This window comes from Necator americanus, chromosome IV, assembly GCF_031761385.1.
Source record: "Necator americanus strain Aroian chromosome IV, whole genome shotgun sequence".
In the NCBI taxonomy this organism is placed as follows: Eukaryota; Metazoa; Nematoda; class Chromadorea; order Rhabditida; family Ancylostomatidae; genus Necator; species Necator americanus.
This window is the reverse complement of record NC_087374.1, coordinates 6,525,307-6,545,226: the sequence shown is the minus strand read 5'-3', so window position 1 is coordinate 6,545,226 and position 19,920 is coordinate 6,525,307. Positions and strand designations below refer to the sequence as shown.

Genomic DNA, 19,920 nt, shown 5'->3' with positions numbered 1-19,920 from the left:
TGTCATAATCATTATGAAGGAAGACTAGAATTTAGCGAGTAAATGGGCAGAATCTTCTTTCATAAGTGTATCCATGTTTATGGAGGAAATTAGTACGGATTCTACTCGAGAAAAAGTACAAGAAGAAAGAAGGTCAATGAGATCACAAACATCGTTGTAGTGCAGCCAATTAGCCAATACTGAGATAGGTACAGAGGCATTAGGAGATTTATATGCGATGCTTATCGTAGAAAAAGCCCGATGCCTCAGAGATTCCACTGCTTTGACGGCAGCTACGACAATACAGTCACTTGGAAGCTGGAAGAGCTTGCGGAAGAATCGTACGTAATTGTTGGAACGGTAAGCTATAGTGATTTCGCGAAGAATATCAAATAAATTGTTAGCAAGGAAATCCTTCCACTGGAACATGTCATTCAATCCAGAACACAAAGGGATTTGATGAAGAATATAAGCGGAAACAATTCGTGAACTAATAAGATGTTTGGGTACATGAACTGCTGCATCGCTCCATCTTGACAGGCACTCCTCCAAATAATTTGAATGTAGTTTCCAATCGTATGCTTCACATCTCTTCGTCCTGCATAAATATTCACTTTCGAAATAAAACGGAATCATTGCTTCAAGAATCCGAATTGTATCCACGGCTGGAAGGTTTTGGAGAATCATATCTTGCCTCACAGCTCTCAAACGATCACAAACAAAAGTGTACACACAATCGAATCGTTTCTCTTTCTCCTGTTCATACAATTTTAGAAGATAATGAACTGTTTCTACAAGTACATCAGGAGGACGAAGAGATTCCGGATGAAGATGATTGCGGCCAGCGGCTGGACGAGCATATTCTTTCACTAACTTGTGAGTTTCACGGTTCTTCTCTGAGTCACGGCATCTTTCCAGAATGTGAATCATACCATTCGAACATCGAAATTGAATTTCCGACTCCGGGCACATTGTTTTGCACAGTCCTTTAACATTCCGCCGCGAATCAGCGCCCTTGGTTGACATGCTGCAGATGTTCCTTGATAGAGTGGATGGCAACCCTCGAACCTTCACCTCGTTCGCATCGAAATATCCCGAAAAAGTACGATTTAGTCGGCAGTAAAATGTAAAATAAAGTCGACACGGCAGCGCCGCACTCAAATGCGTCGCAAGGAATGAATAGTGATTAGGGCAGCCCATACGACATGCATACGCATTTGCCCGGATTTATGTTGTTCCAAGCAGCCGCAACACCTATCACATGATATCTGTGTGTAAGCAACAATTTCGATATGAACTTCCCACTAAACACTTCGGTTTCGTTGTTAGGAAGTAGAAAATAAAACCCAGATAGCATAGGATATGCGGGCAAAAGGTAGGCAGGGGAACTCAACACTGCTCCAATCGAAGTGCACTTCAACACTGCTCTTAGAGCGCACAAAATCGTCCCTAGAGCACAAAAACCATTCTTAACTTTCAAATGCGGATGGAGGAAAAGCCATATCTCAGGCATTTTCCGCTTCTTCTTTTTTTCCTTGAAACTACTACGTGTTATACGCCACGAAAAGAACTGCGCCAGACTCCACTGACAGCAAGTTTGTCGAGTGATTCCTAAATGTTCGTACTTAGCGAAATGCGTTTTCTTTTCTTCTTTTTGGTGCACCACCAAATATAAATGTGATTTGACTATTCACAAATCTCGTGAGCTTGTTTATAGAGTTTGGTGAAATTAAGGATCATGTAGTTCCAGCACTATCTTTCTTGTTTCTCTTTATACATGTAGTCGGGTCAAAACGATATGAACCACGGACATTTGCGCAAGCGGCTGCGCTGGAAGCGGAGCGTTGGAGCGTAGGCGGTTGGGATCGTGTAAGGATCCTCGCTGCCGCCATTCACCTCTGCAGTTCGCCATGGTCCCACCTCGATTCCAACCGCTGTCTCTACCGCACCGCTTCCGAGCGCGGCCGCTTACGCAACGCTCCGTGCTTCATGTCGTTTTAACCCAACTATAGCTCTAGCCTCCATGTCATGGGTCCACTAAGATCTATGTTTAGGTTCAGGGCCCCGACTGACTTAGCTATTCATTTCCAGTGATGTCTATCGAATGATGAACTATCGCCTTCTCAAATGTGAAAGCAATTTGTTACTTACGAACGGTTTCTGTGTTCTATAAACATTTCGGCACCCAAAAGTACATTTCGATTAGACTCCCCCACTACCTAGAACTGGATTTATCTTTTCTTGTTGTGTCAACGAGGCATTGGTGGGATTTATTCATGGCTTGACGTTTCAGCAAACTCGTCCTTATTAAAGGCCTTAAAATGATTCGATGTCTTTGATGCTGTACACATCCCATCCATCATACTCTTCCTCTCTTCTTGCCAAGCCTCGAGGACCACCATGTTCTTGCAGATTATCACCCAAGGCGCATGAGATCTATCCAGTATACGTATTTTGTATATGAACTGATCCATCAACCACATTATCCAAAAGGTTTTTAGGTGTGGTCAGAGAAACTGGTTGACCAGACATGCTGCCAAAACCCAACAAACAAGACGTATGTAACAAGGCGATTCCCCTCCTTAGTAATTTCGTGACACTCAGTAGAGCCAAATGCTTCATTAAAGACACTTCAGAGAGCTGTACGGTCTGCTTCTAAAATTTTGAGCACTACACTTGAACAGATACGCTACGTTGACAAATTAGTCCATAGTCGGCTGAGAACGACTTGAAGCGTAGTGGTGCAATCGGGAAGCTCTTGTGCTCGAAATGGGCCGATGAGTCTGTGCGCGTGAGTTGTGATAGCTCACGATAATGTGGGATTTTATACCCAAGAAAGAAAACAGCGGTTCAGTGGTAATGTTTATCAAATAGATGCAAATAAGTTAAGAGCATAGACAATAATGCCGGCCTGCTCCGGCTAGTACAAGAACAACATTAACATTCAAGCGCGCCGCCTCCTTGCCATATGGTCGGAAAGGAGGGGACAGTATGGCAATGAACATTACAAATTATCAATTGTGGTGTTCCAAGATAGGAACAGTGTCCAGCGGTTGCGATCGAGGTGGGAGCCCATTCTCAGCAATCCGGGTGGAGCTAGCGATTTAGTTCCACTTCGATCACCGCTGCTGGTCACGCGCCGCTTGAGCGTAGCCGCTTATGCAACTGCACCATCCTTCAATTCGTTGTGATCGCACTATAAGCTGTAAGGCAGGGTGAAAGATGGTCAGCTAACGTTGATCTGGTTCCAGAAATGAACAATAGTTGAAGGATGAAGCGATCAATGGTTGAGACTGTGGGCTTCAGTGCAGCTTAATTTTGTTGGTTTGATTTTAAATGTGAGGATCTGTGGGAATACGTGTCCTGTGCTGTGAAAATTCAAGGCAGTGCGAGATTGTTGGTTCCGTTATCATACGGAAAAGCATTGGAATAGAACTTAATCAGCAAAACCTTAACAATAATAGTTGAAGGCGGTGATCACCATTTTCTTCAAGTTCCATGTCTTAAGAGGTGTGTTATGAGAAAGTGCATCAACATAGCTTCTGAACTGGTTTGTTTCTATTCATTAATGTTCTTTTTAGCTCAGAACTATGTCAACTCCAGATCACGAACGAAGCGTCAAATTTAGCTTTAGCAATTTAAAGGCAGCATACCACGAATCTGAGGTGGTGCGGATTTCAGGTGGAGTATTTGTACACGGGATAGTAGATAATGGAGAGGGGTGTGATTCCGCCCATTTCTTCCTAATTGCCGTAAAAAACGGCCCGGAAGATGTGCGCGTGCACAAGGCTGGCGCGCTCCAATCGAACTTCTTGTAGAAAATAGCGAGCCGGAACGCTCGAAGCCGTATCTTCCGGGCCGTTTTTTTACGGCAACTAGGAAGAAATGGACGGAATCACCCTTCTCTCAATAATCTACGATCCCGTATACGAATACTCCACCGGAAATCCGTACCACCTCAGATTCGTGGAGTGATGCCTTTAACTTAGCTTCATCCATGCGCTACTCATCACTCTGATTGGAGCTAAACCTCAAGATTTTCGGATTTCATAAGTCTGTTCACTGGGTCCCGTATTCGCTTACATTCCCGAGTACCTTTCAGATTGAAAAGAATTTGAAACAGTCCATACTTCAGTGTAAAGATTCATTTTAAGATCCTTTACTATCCTTTCCAATATTTTTCACACTCTAGCCGACGTAATCGAAAAATTGAGGGCAGGAACTGTCCTTAAAGGCGTCACCCCACGAATCTGGAGTGGTACGGATTTCCGGTGGAGTATTCGTATACGGGGTGGTAGATTATGGGGAAGAGGGTGATTCCGTTCATTTCTTCCTCATTGCCGTAGAAAACGGCCCAGAAGATACGGCTTCGAGCGTTCCGGAGCACTATTTTTTACAAGGAGTTCGACTGGAGCGCGCCAGCCCTGTGCGGCGCCGCACATTCCGGACCGTTTTTTACGGCAATTAGGAAGAAATGGACAGAACCACACCCCTCTCCATAATCTACTATCCCGTATACAAATACTCCACCTCCGTACCACCTCAGATTCGTGGGGTGATGCCTTTAAAATTCACATCGTTGACATTCACAGTCAAGAATTTTACCGGCCATTAGTCTTGGACATTTTGTCTCCTGTGCTACCAGAGATGTTCTTTCCCGGGAATAGAGGAAAATTACCATCTATTTCCAGGCGAAAACAGAAATTAACCAATCAGTAGTATATTGTGGAGCACTCTTGCCTCCTTTTTCAGTTAGTTGTAGTCGCTTTCAATGAACACTCCTCTTTAAACCACTGACCGTAACAAGTCATTCCAAATTTGAAAAGCCGATTGACTTCTGAATGTTCTTCCATACTGAACACCGGCTTACACGGACAGAGCAAATAATAACTAGAGGAGGCAAGCCCCGTTGAGTGCGGAGGATGCATCAGAACTTCTCAACCGAGCTTTCACAGCGATACCGTGGCCCCATCGGTGGTTCACCGGGCGTCGTCACGAGTAGTGCAAGCGAGGGACCCCACTCGATTCCAACCGCTGCTGCGAGTACAGCCGCTTTCCAACTGCGCCGATTTACAAAGTTCACCTCAGCTCAAAGAAATAGTTCCGCTTTCACTGTTCATACCGTAACCAAAGCTTTCCAAATCCTGGGTTATACGATGGCGAGACTTTGCAAATTGGTACTTGAGGCCCCCAAAGTTATTTCCTACAGGCGCCATCGCAGCTGCTTAACATGTGTTTTCCTACGTCGTCCATCCAGAACCACATCTTCTTTATCGTCCGACGCTAGAGTGGTACAGCAACGAGTTCAGAGCAATCTACTGTGATAATCTTACAAGTCACGAGCAGTTAGGTATCTTCGATGATGTTTGTAAACAAGTAACGGTAAACAGTGAGATGACCTTAAATTTTTCCACTTTAGTCGCAATTATATGAATAGGTTCGCGTCGATATATTTTGGTGCCGGAATTTCAATTATGAGAAAAAATAGTAAGTGTTGTGTTGTGACTGTTCGATAAGGCACGACCTCCACGTTGGTGGCGGCTTTGAGGGCAGTGTCTTATCAGAACGAAATCAGTTTGCGTTCCAGTGTTCCGGTAGCAAATGGACCTGATTCCATAGTTTTGTCGCCTTCATGGACCCACTTGACCAACTTTCGTTAATTAGGGCGGCTCAGGATGTCCTCAACACCTCAGTTACGTTTTTCATGGCCAAAGCCACTCTAATTGGTGAGGATGTCCATCGTTGTCGCTGCGTAGCTGTCCAAATTGACCTTATATACGGCAATTTTCGAAAATATTTCTTAATCAACTTGGGACCAGTAGGAAGCCGAAACTAGTTTTGAATGATTTTTTGCCTATTAAACTTCCAAGTAGAAGTTCAGGAAACCATGAAGACTAATTCCGACAAAAAAAAAACGACACCATAAACGATACAACGATAATTGTGTGCGCTGCTGTTCGAGCTTCAGCTTTTTCCTCCGAAACTTCCAGAACTTATCTTGGTCATGGTTCTAGCAATCCATCTAAGATATGACTTTCAAATGTCACCAATCTCATTCGAATTGCTACTGAGTCATCTTGTCACTTCTATCCGCAGAGATATCGTTCATTCGCCATTCTTATGTGGCTCTTATCTAGTGTAACGTAATTTAATACTAACAAAAAATGTAGTGAAATTCTACGTCAAACTGGATACTTCTTCAGAAGCATAATAAAGAAATTATGGCAGACAAAAAAGAAGGAAAAAGCAAAGAAGAGGAAGATTTCTGTCCTCCTACAGCTGTCGCCTCAGAGTACTTAGTGGTATAGTTAGAACTCTCTTCTTAAAATAAATAGGCGAGATCTGACAACTTCATGACATCATTTGGAATTATTTGTTTTAAATTACAGAGGAGTTATTAATTTGGTCAAATAGGTTCTGTGTTTAAAGGCATCACTCCACAAATCTGAGGTGGTACGGATTTTACGTGGAGTATTCGTATACGGGATCGTAGATTATGGAGAGAGGGGTGATTCCGTCCATTTCTTCCTAATTGCCGTAAAAAAACGGCCCGGAAGATGCGGCGCCGCACAAGGCTGGCGTGCTCCAATCGAACTCACTGTAGAAAATAGTGCTCCGGAACGCTCGAAGCCGTGTCTGCCGGGCCGTTTTCTACGGCAATTAGGAAGAAATGGACGGAATCACCCTTCTCTCAATAATCTACAATCCCGTATACGAATACTCCACAAGAAATCCGTACCACCTCAGATTCGTGGAGTGATGCCTTTAAGAGCTAAATCTTTCCGGTAAATCTTTATGGAGGTGCGCTTACAAGAATGCAGAAAAGATTTGGCCAGGATTATTCCGTTTTTTGCGGGTTACCCGATACATCTTGGGACTATAGATGTTCTTTAATTGCGCATTTCACTTAAAGGTAGCATACCACGAATCTGACGTGATGAGGGAATCCTCCGGAAAAGCTAGAGATGAGGTTGAGGTAAAGTGTAGTTGGGGGAAGGGACTGAACTGCGCCCTTGTTTCTGGAAGTAAGTAATTAAATCAGTCAGGGCCTCAAAACATTAGTAAAAGTAAGCTTTAATCATAGAAAATCTATGACATGAAAGCTAAAGTTACGAAAAGAAAAAAGTAGGAAAAAAACTTCCAGAAATAAGTGCGCGGTGGAGTGTCCCTACCTCCCCCCCCCCCCAACTACATTTTCCCTGGGGCTACAGATTGCGTAATCCAGGGTAGTTCCGCTCATCTCCCTCTAATCGTCGTGAAAAAAGCGCGGGAATCGCTTTAGTTCCCACGAGGTGCGTTAGAACTCGTCTACACGTGTACACGTTCCGGTCCCCTCAGAGGTCTATTCGTTGGTTTTACTTGAATCAGCTGGTGAGGAGGTCTCACTAATCTTTGACCGCTCTCACGCGAATGCGGCGCGTGCACAGGGGTGAAACCAGGTGACGTGAACGCGGATCCCGCAATTTCTACCCCATCTCTTGATTTTGCTGCGGATTCCCTCACCACGTCAGATTTCTGGTATGCTGCTATTAAATATAGTTAATAGTAGGTCTGCAAAGCTCTCGATTTGAAGCACTTCCCAGTTTTGAGCCTATCGCAATGATTTTCACGCTGAGCAACTGTCTTAGTATTTGGCGTCACTGCTGAACTAGAAAACGAAGTACATTTCCTGGATCGGTAAATTCATATGGAGAACCGTGACAGTGAAGTACTGAAAAGTAACTAATGCGTTCTTGAGTTCTATTCCTTACGAGACAACCTAACAATGATGATAGTGCGATAAGAAATGATCGATATCGAAGTGGCGAAATCCAGAATTTTATCGGTCCGCTGGCGTAGCCAGGGTGCGCCGCTACGGCTAACTTTCGTTTTCATTTGGAAAGTGCGGCATAGGGGTATAGTGGTGTTTTTTTTTTGGACATATAGTGTTAAATGAAAAAAGAGGACGATGCAGGGCAATTTTTCTTTAGTTCCAGCAGAAGTACAGTAGAAATCCTAACAACTTCCTGAGTTTTATCAAATTTCACCTACATTCTTGTCTTTGACTTTAACATAGTATAATTTGTTTATTTAAGTATACACCTCTGTATAATATCATCACAATAGCATCTAGAATATATTTTCCCGAATTTATTTTATTCGAATGGTTCAATAAGCATCACGACTTTCACAATAAACAAATCCATTTCTTAGAGTCAAATCCGTTTGGACAAACCCACAGAAAAGGAAGTGAAGGAAGAGTTACAAAAGCAGGATAGTCCTCAAGACGATGAACCGCTTCGTGAATTAACTCCGTGTCCATCTGAATATCAGTTGACGAAGCTTAATTATTATCTGGTACAGTGTTTTATTCTGAGGTTTTCATTATTTGTTCGGCGTTAGATCCGTTAGATGCTCAGAAATTCTTTTCCTAACACAGATTCTTTAAATTTCACAGTCAACCAGATAAGGTTGACATAGATTTCTTGTTTACTTTTGATTTTGACACAGAACAACCAAAATGTGGTAAAATGACAAAATATAATAGTTATGGCAATGAATATCATAGGGGACAGAAAAACAGTTTTGGTGGAAAATTTTCCGGCCACGAATTTCTCGGCATCCACAGCAAAATATGAAAATAAGTGCTAAGTCCCTAAATAGAGGTTAACGTAGGTTTTCCCACATCCCATTGCTAATGTTAGCAAATTTTATCGAGCCGGTCCCAGTACAAAACTCTTTACAAATATTCGGTAGGCCGATGAGACTATCTCGACACTCATATTCTGGATAGACACTGGAAATGTCGATGTCAGCGAGTCAATATTGGCATGGGTAGAAGTGAACCATAGAATTGAGCATGATATAGCCAATATTCTAAGAGTAACCTTAAGTCTCCAAAGTTCTTCTCTGAACGCGGTGCGATATGTAAAAGGACCGGAATCCCGGTGTAACTCCGTAGGCTGCTACGGAGTTACGGCTGGAGTGTGCCCGAAGTACGGTTGCAACCGCTGTAACCAAACTACAGAAATTAGTTAAAGGTATCATCCCACGAATCTGAGGTGGTACGGATTTCAGGTGGAGTATTTGTATACGGGATCGCAGATTATGGAGAGAAGGGTGATTCCGTCCATTTCTTCCTAATTGCCGTAAAAAACGGCGCGGAAGATACGGCTTCGACCGTCCCGGCGCGCTACTTTCTACAACGAGTTCGACTGGAGCGCGCCAGTCCTGTGCATAGGCCGCATCTTCCGGGCCGTTTTTTTACGGCAATTAGGAAGAAATGGACGGAATCACCCCCTCTCCATAATCTTCTATGCCGTATAGGAATACTCCACCTGAAATCCGTACCACCTCAGATTCGTGGGGTGATGTCTTTTAGGCCGACCGGATCTTCACTCAGGATAAAGGATAAAGTTTCTGGCGTTAATCAATCCACTTGGGATGCCCCCCCACGTTCACTTCAATTCAGAATCGTTTGAGGTTTAGGAACGTGTAACTGGCCAATACAATGACTTGCGGGGGCTAGCCGATGTGTCAACTCAGCGTTTTTATCCTCCCATACATGTCTGATACCAATTTATCGACCTCGGAAGAATGAAATGCTTGGTGAGCTCCAGGGCAGATTCGAACCTCCGATCGATCACTCAGAATACTCGAAAAAAAGAAGAAAAGAGAGAAAAAGCAATTGGGGACGTCAACATTTACAAAACAATACCAGAACATCTACTTCACTAGTATAAAACGGTATAGAACGTAAATTATCTCTGGTTGAGACGAGCATGCTGAAGGAATGAAGGTAGGATGGAAAGGTCTCAGCTGACATGCGTCCTCGCCTATTTCACCTACGAGAAATGACGGATAGCAACTACGACGCTACAACTATACAAAAATAGTGTATTCTGGACCATTACTTGGCTAAATAAGTAGTTTTCTTTTTGAGTTAACCTCTTCCACAGCTCATCAAATAATAGATGTTTTCTGAATGGTTTTAGAGTGAACGCAAAACCAACCTTAATGTCCTCACCTCGTTAGACTTCATTTTCAGGCTGGAGTACCCATGGTACAAGCGTTCAATGAGGCAGAGAAGAAGAAAAAATAAGAAACAACTAAATCAACTCAACTAAATACCAGTCTACAGTATTTGTATCACTTCATATTGTACTGTTTGATTCGAAAACAAACTTCTACGTCCACATTCCTCTATTAATTCGACATTGAATGAATATGATTCTCACTGTATTTATACATTAAAGGCAGAAATTCAAAGTATGCAGCAATGAGAACTATAAACGGTCAACATATTCGTTTCTGGAAAATTCCACCGAACCGTTATCCTTTCGAATATATAGCACAGGTGTTGTAAAACCACTAGCATGAACTCCTGCAAATTAAAGTCATCACCCCACGAATCTGAGGTGGTACGGATTTCAGGTGGAGTGTTCTTATACGGGATAGTAGATTATGAAGAGGGGGGTGATTCTGTCCATTTCTCCCTAATTGCCGTAAAACGGGTCGGAAGATGCGGCGCGTGCGCAAGACTGGGGCGCTCCAGTCGAACTCGTTGTGGAAAGAGCGCGCCGGATCGCTCGAAGCCGTATCGTCCGTGCCGCTTTTACGGCAATTAGGAAGAAATGAACGGAATCACCCTTCTCTCCATAATCTACGATCCCGCATACGAATACTCCACGTGAAATCCGTACCACCTCAGATTCGTGGGGTGATGTCTTTAAGGGGAATTGAGGGGGGGGGGGGCACTTTTATACCCGTAATCTACACTCCAAACTATATATTTTCCGAATTACGTTAGTTTAGTAATGCGCGGCCTTGGCTCTGTGGGGAAATGAGTGATCCTCATGAATCGACTCCATCGACTCCTGGAGCGCTCTAATCAATCGCTCCAGTTCGCATAACGCATCGCGGCGCTCTGACCAGACCAGACCACCTCTTTCGACCACTAGGAGCAGTAGTAGCCGCTTGGACCATGTTACTGTATGTATTCACATTATGACGAGAAGTCCACGACCGTCGTGTTGCATCCCGTCATCGCGTTTCTATGTGTGGCTCTCCTTTAAATCGCCACCTAAAACGATAGGGATTGATGAGGACTGTTGTTTACGCGTATCTAAAAAAAAATCACATATACCAACGAAAAACTATGGTTGGAGACTTTGTTAGTTTCGTTTTTTGGTTAGTTTTGTTCGTTGTAGCCTACGCCATATTACATAATAAATAAAAGTTCTAAAGTAACCTTAAGTTAAGTTTGCACTTAACGTTCAAAGGTGGGGCCCATTTCACAGTACTTGAAGCTATAATCTACTCAGTTAGATGTTCCTTATTTTGACTATGAGAACTTTGAGAAGTGTCTGTGTACGTGACAGCACGATCAGAAGACCGGAACTGTTCTCATCGTTTGCAAAAATCATCGTAAATTTTATTCGGACTAAATATGACGTATGGTTGGTGAAAAGTCAATACGTAGACGAGAGACGGAACTCTGTGTATTGAAGTCGTGGGAATTGTTTGTAATATACTCACGAAAAAGGATTCGGGGACGGCATCCGTCCTCCTATCGATTTTCGTTTCTTCTCCGTGGTTTTATCCGTAGCGGCGCGCCTACGCGTATCACTAGAAATGCTTCTGTTGAACGATTCCCTTTCAGATAAACTATGGATTTTGTTGTTGTTCTGGTGTTTTCCCATTTTTCCATTTGTTTTATGTTTGTTTTTCATCTTTGTTCCGAAGTTTTCTGTTCGATCGCAGGTGTTTAGCATTCTAATAAAACTTACTTCAAGGGCAATATGCCTGCAGTGAAAGGTGATGGAATGCGTGGACTGGCTGTGTTCATTTCGGATATTCGTAACTGCAAAAGCAAGGAGGCTGAGATGAAAAGAATCAATAAGGAACTTGCCAATATAAGATCGAAATTCAAAGGTGCGATCCTTCATTTCAAAATGCTTGAAGCTATAAATTACAGGTAAAGTGTAGTTGGGGGACTTCTCAGCTGCGTTCTTATTTCTGGAGGCTCTATCTTCCCTTTTTTTCTCTTAGTAGCTTTAGCCTAGTTGTTATAGATCCTACGAGAGTAATGCCCAGGTTCTAGCGCCATGTTTTTTTTTTGGCCGATTGCCTTAGCTATTCCCTTCCAGAAACATGAACGCAGCTGAATTTTCTCCCCCAACTAAACTTTATCCTAGTTGGCTCAGTTGGCTATTCATTGCCATATTTTGCAGTGACACAAATATCGATGACATTCATAGATTTATTAGTTGCGCTCCTCACTTACCAATTCAATCCGTTTATTCTCCGGATTTTCTTTCAGGTGACAAAACCTTGGATGGATATCAGAAGAAGAAGTACGTATGCAAACTACTGTTCATCTTTTTGCTTGGCAATGACATTGATTTCGGTCATATGGAAGCTGTCAATCTTCTCTCGTCAAACAAGTATACCGAGAAACAGATAGTATGTTTAATCATTTTTATTTTTTCTAAATTTTGTTCCGTGTATCTAAATTCTCGTGAAATTTCTTTGATAATTCCAAGATGTGACAAGAATAAGATGGCATACTAGTCCCAAAGGTTTTTAGTCTTTCAAATTCTTTTACCGTTACTTTTTGTGTGATTTCAGGGATACTTGTTTATTTCTGTACTGATTGAACAGAATTCCGACTTGATGAAATTGATCGTGCAAGCGATTCGCAACGATCTAACATCTCGCAATCCTATTCACGTCAATCTTGCTCTGCAGTGTATCTCAAATATTGGAAGTCGCGACATGGCTGAGGCGTTCTCTACCGATTTGCCTAAACTTCTCGTTTCTGGGTAAGTCATGTCTTTCAAGTTTAGTTCTTATACATTCATGGTCTTTTCTAGTGTTGCATTCGCATTGTCTTTTGTTTTATTTTCATTTCTTTTCTTCTGTTTTTCCCACCAACAGCAGATTTAGCCCTCAAATTTTATTTTCAACTTATTATATTTTGTGTAATGTCTCCGAGTTTACTGCCTAATATCTGTGCAGCAGCTGCACGGTTTATATGCCATCTTTTTACTCTCGTATGTTAGTAAGCTTCTTGTGATAGTAATGACAGGGTCTTTTAAATCTAAAAACGTGGTTATATTGTTGAAAATGTTACATGAATTAAGAGCGTAAAGGTTTATGTAGCGCAACATGAGGCAGGTTTTGCTGAAACCGCTGGTGTCCGATTACTTTGTGATGTAGTTTTTTTTTGCAGTCTCTTTCCCAGTCTGTTGAAGAATTCCTTCAGCAAATTGAAGTCCCATGTTCCATCCAACTAAGTGCTTGTCCTGATGGCCTATTAGTGACTGATCCCTGTTCAAAGATGCACGCATACTAGAGTGAATCTTGGAAGGAAAGCATAGTGTTATACGTTTTTAGCTCAAAAGGTGTATGTTTCGCGTTTGCAAACTGGCAAAAAAAAACATATTGCAAATACTTTCGTAAGAGGCCATTCGAGTAGCTAGTAATTGGATGTAAGTAAGAGAATATTTTGCCACCTTCGTTGTGAGAGAACGACATCGTAGCACTTTCGTTATTGCTTAAAAATCTCAGCAAACCTATGAAGCTTGCGTAGAATTGTCTTCTTTATTATGCAGGGAACTGGAAATGGATGCAAGAAAGTTGGAAATCCGCGTCGCGTTTTGACGCGGCAAACGATAAACTATTCCAAATTTAAGAAGAGATAAGTCTGAGTAATGAATAGCTGATAACGCTGATATCAAAGGCGAACTGTGGTGTATACAGCTACGATAAGTTTTTGAATTATCTTGAGTAATGTTAGGACGGTAGTCCATCTAAGTCGTTCGATTCTCAGCGCACAATGCCGTTTCTAGGGGTTTCAGATCTAGTTCATGCCTTTAGGGAGCACAGAACGAAATTGACGATGTTGGGATCTCTCATAGACAATATAGTTTTAGTGATGAAGATTAAGTATGAGTAGTATGAGCGTAGTCACATCTTAAATTCTTCGTAATCTTCATTTAAAATAGCGTGGTAACCACCCTAGTTCCTACTAATTGCGTCAGAACGCGCTGTCCTTACATACGCTTCGCGTCCACTAGCGAACTGTCGGAAATCGATGTTGTCTCTTCAAATCTAGGAGGTTGGAAGGCTTCATAATTGCTATTAACGAAAAATCAAAGGCAAACATGTGATATTCTCTTTTTCGTTTATGCGTTCTGTTATGCAAACTATCCAAATTAGCGTTACTTCCAAGAATTTTCTTACCTCTGGTTCTTAACCTCCACATGCAACGAGTGGTAATCTTACACAGCCTCCGTGACCTTTACTCCCCAAGAAGTGGTGACATGCAGAAGTGAAAGGTATTCATTCGTTGCCGAACCTACAAATTTCTCTCTCTTTTCAGAGATACCATTGATTTCGTGAAACAATCTGCTGCTCTATGCCTTTTGAAACTATTCCGCACTGCTCCTGATATTATACAACCTGGAGAATACGCGAGTAGAATTGTACATCTGCTGAACGATTCGCATATGGTACTTCTTTTTTTATTCTTGTGAAATTTGCACAATATTGCTGAGCTATCGTACATTAAGGGAGTTGTAACATCAGCAGCTTCTTTAATTGAATCACTATCCAAGAAATGGCCCGAAGACTATAAGGCGAGTTATTCATTATTGATCACTGAAGAACTTTCATTGTTATGTCTCTTTCGAGCAAATGCAAGCAATCTAAATTAAAAGTGAATCGCAATGATGCATCAGGAGTATAGTGAATACCACAAAGAGCTTCATACTGTTTAAGGGTTGCGTACCACTTGCCATTTCACGGTTGAGCAGAATAGTGACGGCAACATACACTGATCTGCAAGACTATACGTATTATTTCGTCCCAGCGCCTTGGCTTTGTGTGAAATTGTTGCGCCTTCTTCAAAATTATCCTCCTCCAGGTAGGTTAGGAGTAAACCATTACGAATTTGAAGTGTTTTGCAGTTTCGTTCTTCCAGAAGATCCTTCAAACAAAGCTCGATTGCTTGAGTGCTTGGAAGGTGTTCTGAATAAAGCACAGGATGCACCAAAGTCAAAAAAGGTCTGATAAATACTTTGGTCAATATCCAACATACTAAATAGGGTCTAAATAGTGCATTAATACTGTAATTATTTGTCAGGTGCAACATTCCAATGCTAAAAATGCCGTTCTGTTCGAAGCCATTGCCTTGATAATCCATATGGACAGCGAAGCTAATCTGCTTGTTCGTGCATGCAACCAACTCGGAACTTTTCTTGCCCATCGTGAAACAAATCTCCGGTACGCGACTTATAAATTGAATAGCACCACTCCACATTATTTTTTTCATCATCTCATTGTTAAGTTATCTTGCACTCGAGTCTATGTGCTTACTGGCAACGTCAGAGTTTTCCCATGAAACTGTGAAAAAACATCAAGAAACCATCATCAACAGCCTCAAAACCGAAAGGTACTCTTTTTTGGTAGTTTTATGAAAAAGTATTCCAAGTAAGCACTGTGTGGTTTCAGAGATGTTTCTGTTCGGCAGCGTGCCGTCGACCTTTTATATGCTATGTGTGACCGAACAAATGCAAATGAAATTGTCTCTGAAATGTTAGCCTATTTAGAAACGGCTGATTACTCTATAAGAGAGGAAATGGTCAGTTCAACATACTTTTAGGTGCAATAGGCTTCCCATGAAATTTTCGCTTGTGCTGACTTTCCGTGGCTGCCGGTTGATGAAACAGCGGTGTTTTTCAAAAGGCGACATGGTTTTCTTCAGGTACTGAAGGTAGCTATTCTTGCTGAAAAATACGCAACGGATTACACGTGGTATGTTGATGTTATTTTGAAGTTGATTCGAATTGCTGGGGATTATGTATCAGAGGAGGTCTGGTACCGAGTAATTCAGGTTCGCTATCCTTTTTCTGCTTATTCGTGCCACTCAAGGAACTAACCATTTTTATTGTTTTTTTTCACTTTAGATAGTTGTCAATCGTGAAGATGTTCAAGGTTACGCTGCAAAAACTGTATTTGAAGCCCTCCAAGTATGTTTTGTAGACTAGTCGCTCATTGTTTTTTATTGTTGAGTTTGTTCTGTTTTTCATTCTTCTGCCCATTTTCTTCTCAGAGGCCTGCCTGTCACGAAAACATGGTGAAGGTAGGTGGTTATATTCTGGGAGAGTTTGGGAATCTGATAGCAGGCGATCAGCGATTAAGGTAAGTCAATGATACTTTGGATATGCTATTAACTAGTTCTTTCTTTTTTCAAATTGCGTGGAAATGTTGTATTATTTTCTTCGGTTTCAGCCCGCAGATCCAGTTCGAACTATTGCATTCTAAATTCCCGTTATGCAGTATAGCGACACGATGTCTTCTTCTGACAACCTATGTGAAGTTCTGTAATTTGTTTCCTGAGATAAAACATATTATTCAGCAGGTATAGCTCTAAAACATACTTCCCACATTTTGGTGGTAAGATCATTGCCGCTCTCTTCATAAATTACTTTTTAGGTATATCAAATCGATCACAATCTGAGAAATCCTGATGCAGAACTGCAGCAGCGTGCCGTAGAATACCTCCAAATGAGCAAAGTTGCTACCCCTGATGTTTTAGCCACGGTAAAGTTTAAATGTCCTGCTTCCAAAATTATATTTTAGAGTTTTGGGCACGTGTGTGATATGTTTCGTTTTCCTTATCATCACTCTTGTAATTTCCACAACACTTTCATTTGTTGTGGTGCACATGTTGGTAACTTCTCACAATTTTCTAACGAGGTAGAATTTCGGTAAACTAGTGCCACATAGCAGGCGCTAAACGCTTTCAATCGGGTGAGCACAATGCGCTGATGATTGGGACAGGGAAAGAAGTGTGAACTAAATAAAGAAAATTTTAAAAAAAAGTTTGGTTTGGCAGACGCACGGTGCTCATCCAGTTGAACATACACAGCGCTAATTGTCCTCTTCTTAGATACTAGAAGAAATGCCGCCTTTCCCCGAGAAAGAAAGTAGTCTGTTAGCCAAACTGAAGAAAAGCAAACCTCAAGTTGAAGAATTGGAAAATGTGGAAAAGGAAAGAAAAAGTCGTCCCAACGTCACCCCAGCTAAGGTGATTATTCTTTATGACATTTGTTGGATCTGCAATTTAATATTGTTGAATTCAGGATGGCGGAGCTGCCGCATCTCTTGTTGATTTGGGGCAGCCTGGAAACGAAAAGTGAGATTTGCCTTAACTTCTTTACATTCCGTTGCCTTTTTGTTCTCATCCCCATCTCTCGACTATCATCTTTTAGTTCCTTAGTCGATATATTTGGACAGCCGGCTGCACAGGCTCCAAACCAACCTGTTGCGTCTGTTGCTTCCTCAGATGATGGAAATATCGCTAATAAGAACGATTATCTTAAGTAGATGATATTTTTATTTCACTTCGGATCTTCAGCACTTTTCAACGTTTCTTTAGGTTTGTGGTGAAGAATAATGGTGTTTTATACGAAGATGACGTGATTCAAGTAGGTTGCAAGCTTGAAGCACGCACTAATCTAGCACGACTCGGAATGTTTTACGGCAATAAAACATCTGCTCCGTTCACTGATTTCTTACCTGTTGTCATTTGTCCAGGAGCACTTACTATGCAACTGCAAGCACAAGTGGGTGAAATGCAAGCCAGTAGTACCATAGTGATCCGTTGTAACAAGTGGTTCACGTAATTGAATTCCAGTATTCGATCGTTTCAGGCAAAACCCATTGATCCAGTAATACAAGCTGGAACACAAGTCCAACAGTTAATCAATTTCGTCTGCGTTCAAGAATTTGGAAAAATGCCTATTATTCATCTGAAGTTCAACCATACGTAGGTTTAGAAGGATTTTTCCCTTCTGATTCACTTTCGTTTACGTCGGCTAACAGCCAGAGCTATTTAGAGATCGGTCAGGCCAATCTTGTTCTTTTGACAAGTCGCTGTACCTACCGGTATTTGTCAACAAATTCTTTGAACCGACGGAAATGACTTCTGATCAGTTCTTTGCAAGGTAATTTATTATTTTCTCGTAGGACACAACATTTATGAAAGCATTCCACCTCATCCTATCGGATTTTGCAGATGGAAAGCTCTTGGTCTGCCGTCGCAAGAATGTCAGAAGATTTTCCCTGCAAAAATGCCCATGGAACCGACGGTAGTGGCGCAGAAGTTGGCTGGACTTGGTGCGAAGCTTCTGGCTGATGTTGATCCCAATCCGGATAACTACGTGTGCGCGGGTATTATTCATACACAAACACAACAAATTGGCACACTCATTCGCTTGGAACCCAACAAACAAGCTAAGGTACACATTTCGGACTTTTCTCTGCTACTCCACTCCCGAAATGTGGTATTATTATCATAGCATTCGATGTTTCTCCTGGATTTCCCGACACATTTATGGATTTTTTCTAGATGTATCGGCTGACCGTTCGAAGTAGCAAGGACACCGTCTCAACATACCTCGTTGAAGCTCTAGTGGAACAGTTCTGATGGATTGAGGAATAGTTCGAAACGTTATGTTTTTCACTAGTTTTTGTCTTCAGGTCACATCGACCTGACTGTGATCGCCTTAAATAGCTGTGGTATTTATGGTTGTGTTTCACTGAGTCACTTTTGCATGTTTCTACTTATTTATTTATATATTTATTTTATTTAGTCAACAAATGCGATTTTGTTACGCTCAGATTTAACACACTTGTAAATTGAGACCAGATACCCTGCAAAAAATAGCAAGGCCGTTATACCTAAAAAGAAAGTAGGCCTCACAATTGCTTTTTGAGAACATAATGAAAGGGTCGGGTTTACTGATCTCTTAAGATATGTGCTGCATTGCGTATAATTAAAATAGAGAGATATGCTTTGGTCCTAAGGTTTCTATTGTAATGCCAACATATTCCATTTAATAAAATATTTATTATGCTTGTGATTCACATATGCGATGTGTTGACTGCTGATAGTGCTACAAATCAAATTCTAGAACAGGTAGTGGTGGAACTGTAGCTGATTTTGAAAGGATATATGGGTTTATTTATAGCGTGAGCGTTACTGCTTCAAGGAACTCAGCAGTGTTTTTATTGAAGTCATGCCTAGAGAAAGAAAAGAACTTGCAGATAGAAGAATAGCTTAGGGACCATTCTTTCCTTTTGTTGTATGGGTAACAGTACATTATAGGAGGACTGGTGAGGTATTATTGGCAACTGAGTTGAAGCCTGTCGAGAGGTGGATCTACAGGAGGCGGTAAGAGTAGTGGACATATCACTTGCGAACCTTAAGAAGCAGCAGTCAGTCGCGCCTATGAAAGACTTTGCGAGACATCGAACTGCGTGGTATGCCTGAATGCAAGCCAAGGGGACTGCGTGGTATCGGGAGTTATCTATCTGATCACCTGTCAACTATGTGCGGCTGAGTACATTGGCGAAACTGGAAGAGCACTATGTACACTATGTGCTCGGGTCATGGAGCCCCTAGATTGGCTCGTAAAATTAAGATCGTCGGCCTTTAGGGCTTATTGCAGACGATTTCATAAAGACACCCATTTCAACATAACAGTTACGATCTTGGCACGCGAATCCGACGTTATGGCGCGGAAAACATTGGAAGCGTTCTACATAACAGCCAAAAGATCGAAACGCAAGAAAGAATGCATCGCTGTGACCAACGAGCTGGTGCCGTATCATGACGTAGGCGGACCTATGGGATCAGATGCAAGCGGAATCGTTATTAGTTACTCTTAGCGGCGCAACTCAAATAACCGATGGTCCGCCAACGTTGCGGCTTAACGGCTATCAAGGTGAGCGCTACTGTGGTCTGTTTCTCTGACGATGTCTTTGAACAATCTCGTTGTTAAGAAAGATCTTGTGGTGTGACGGATGTTTGAGGGGAAGGTTATTCGTGTCGTTGATTTTCCAGACTCTGAAGGCGATGACGGCGAAACGTTAGCCAGAATAAAGAAAAAT

General features: G+C 41.9%; 3 protein-coding genes across 3 annotated transcripts; 2 read left to right on the top strand and 1 right to left on the bottom strand.

The window, feature by feature from the left end:
* Window positions 1-24: 24 nt before the first annotated feature.
* RB195_000523 (uncharacterized protein) lies at window positions 25-1,005 on the bottom strand (the record flags this gene model as incomplete). Its single annotated transcript, XM_013438934.2, has 1 exon — window positions 25-1,005. One exon carries the CDS (start codon window positions 1,003-1,005, stop codon window positions 25-27), a length of 981 nt encoding a protein of 326 aa, XP_013294388.2.
* A 2,491-nt stretch (window positions 1,006-3,496) lies between these two features.
* Window positions 3,497-10,060, top strand: RB195_000522 (uncharacterized protein; the record flags this gene model as incomplete). The annotated part of the gene is made up of 4 exons (XM_064196916.1): window positions 3,497-3,529; window positions 6,183-6,281; window positions 8,173-8,316; window positions 10,007-10,060. The coding sequence occupies 4 exons, from the start codon at window positions 3,497-3,499 to the stop codon at window positions 10,058-10,060; spliced, it is 330 nt and encodes a 109-aa protein (XP_064052797.1).
* Window positions 10,061-11,759: 1,699 nt separating this feature from the next.
* On the top strand, window positions 11,760-18,454 carry RB195_000521 (uncharacterized protein; the record flags this gene model as incomplete). Its single annotated transcript, XM_064196915.1, has 23 exons — window positions 11,760-11,892; window positions 12,281-12,423; window positions 12,589-12,782; window positions 14,345-14,474; window positions 14,535-14,600; window positions 14,743-14,887; window positions 14,945-15,027; window positions 15,107-15,246; window positions 15,311-15,415; window positions 15,475-15,604; window positions 15,728-15,856; window positions 15,930-15,992; window positions 16,076-16,164; window positions 16,255-16,384; window positions 16,459-16,566; window positions 16,916-17,053; window positions 17,109-17,161; window positions 17,238-17,348; window positions 17,405-17,591; window positions 17,679-17,794; window positions 17,865-17,972; window positions 18,044-18,266; window positions 18,377-18,454. 23 exons carry the CDS (start codon window positions 11,760-11,762, stop codon window positions 18,452-18,454), a joined length of 2,802 nt encoding a protein of 933 aa, XP_064052796.1.
* Between the last annotated feature and the right edge of the window lie 1,466 nt (window positions 18,455-19,920).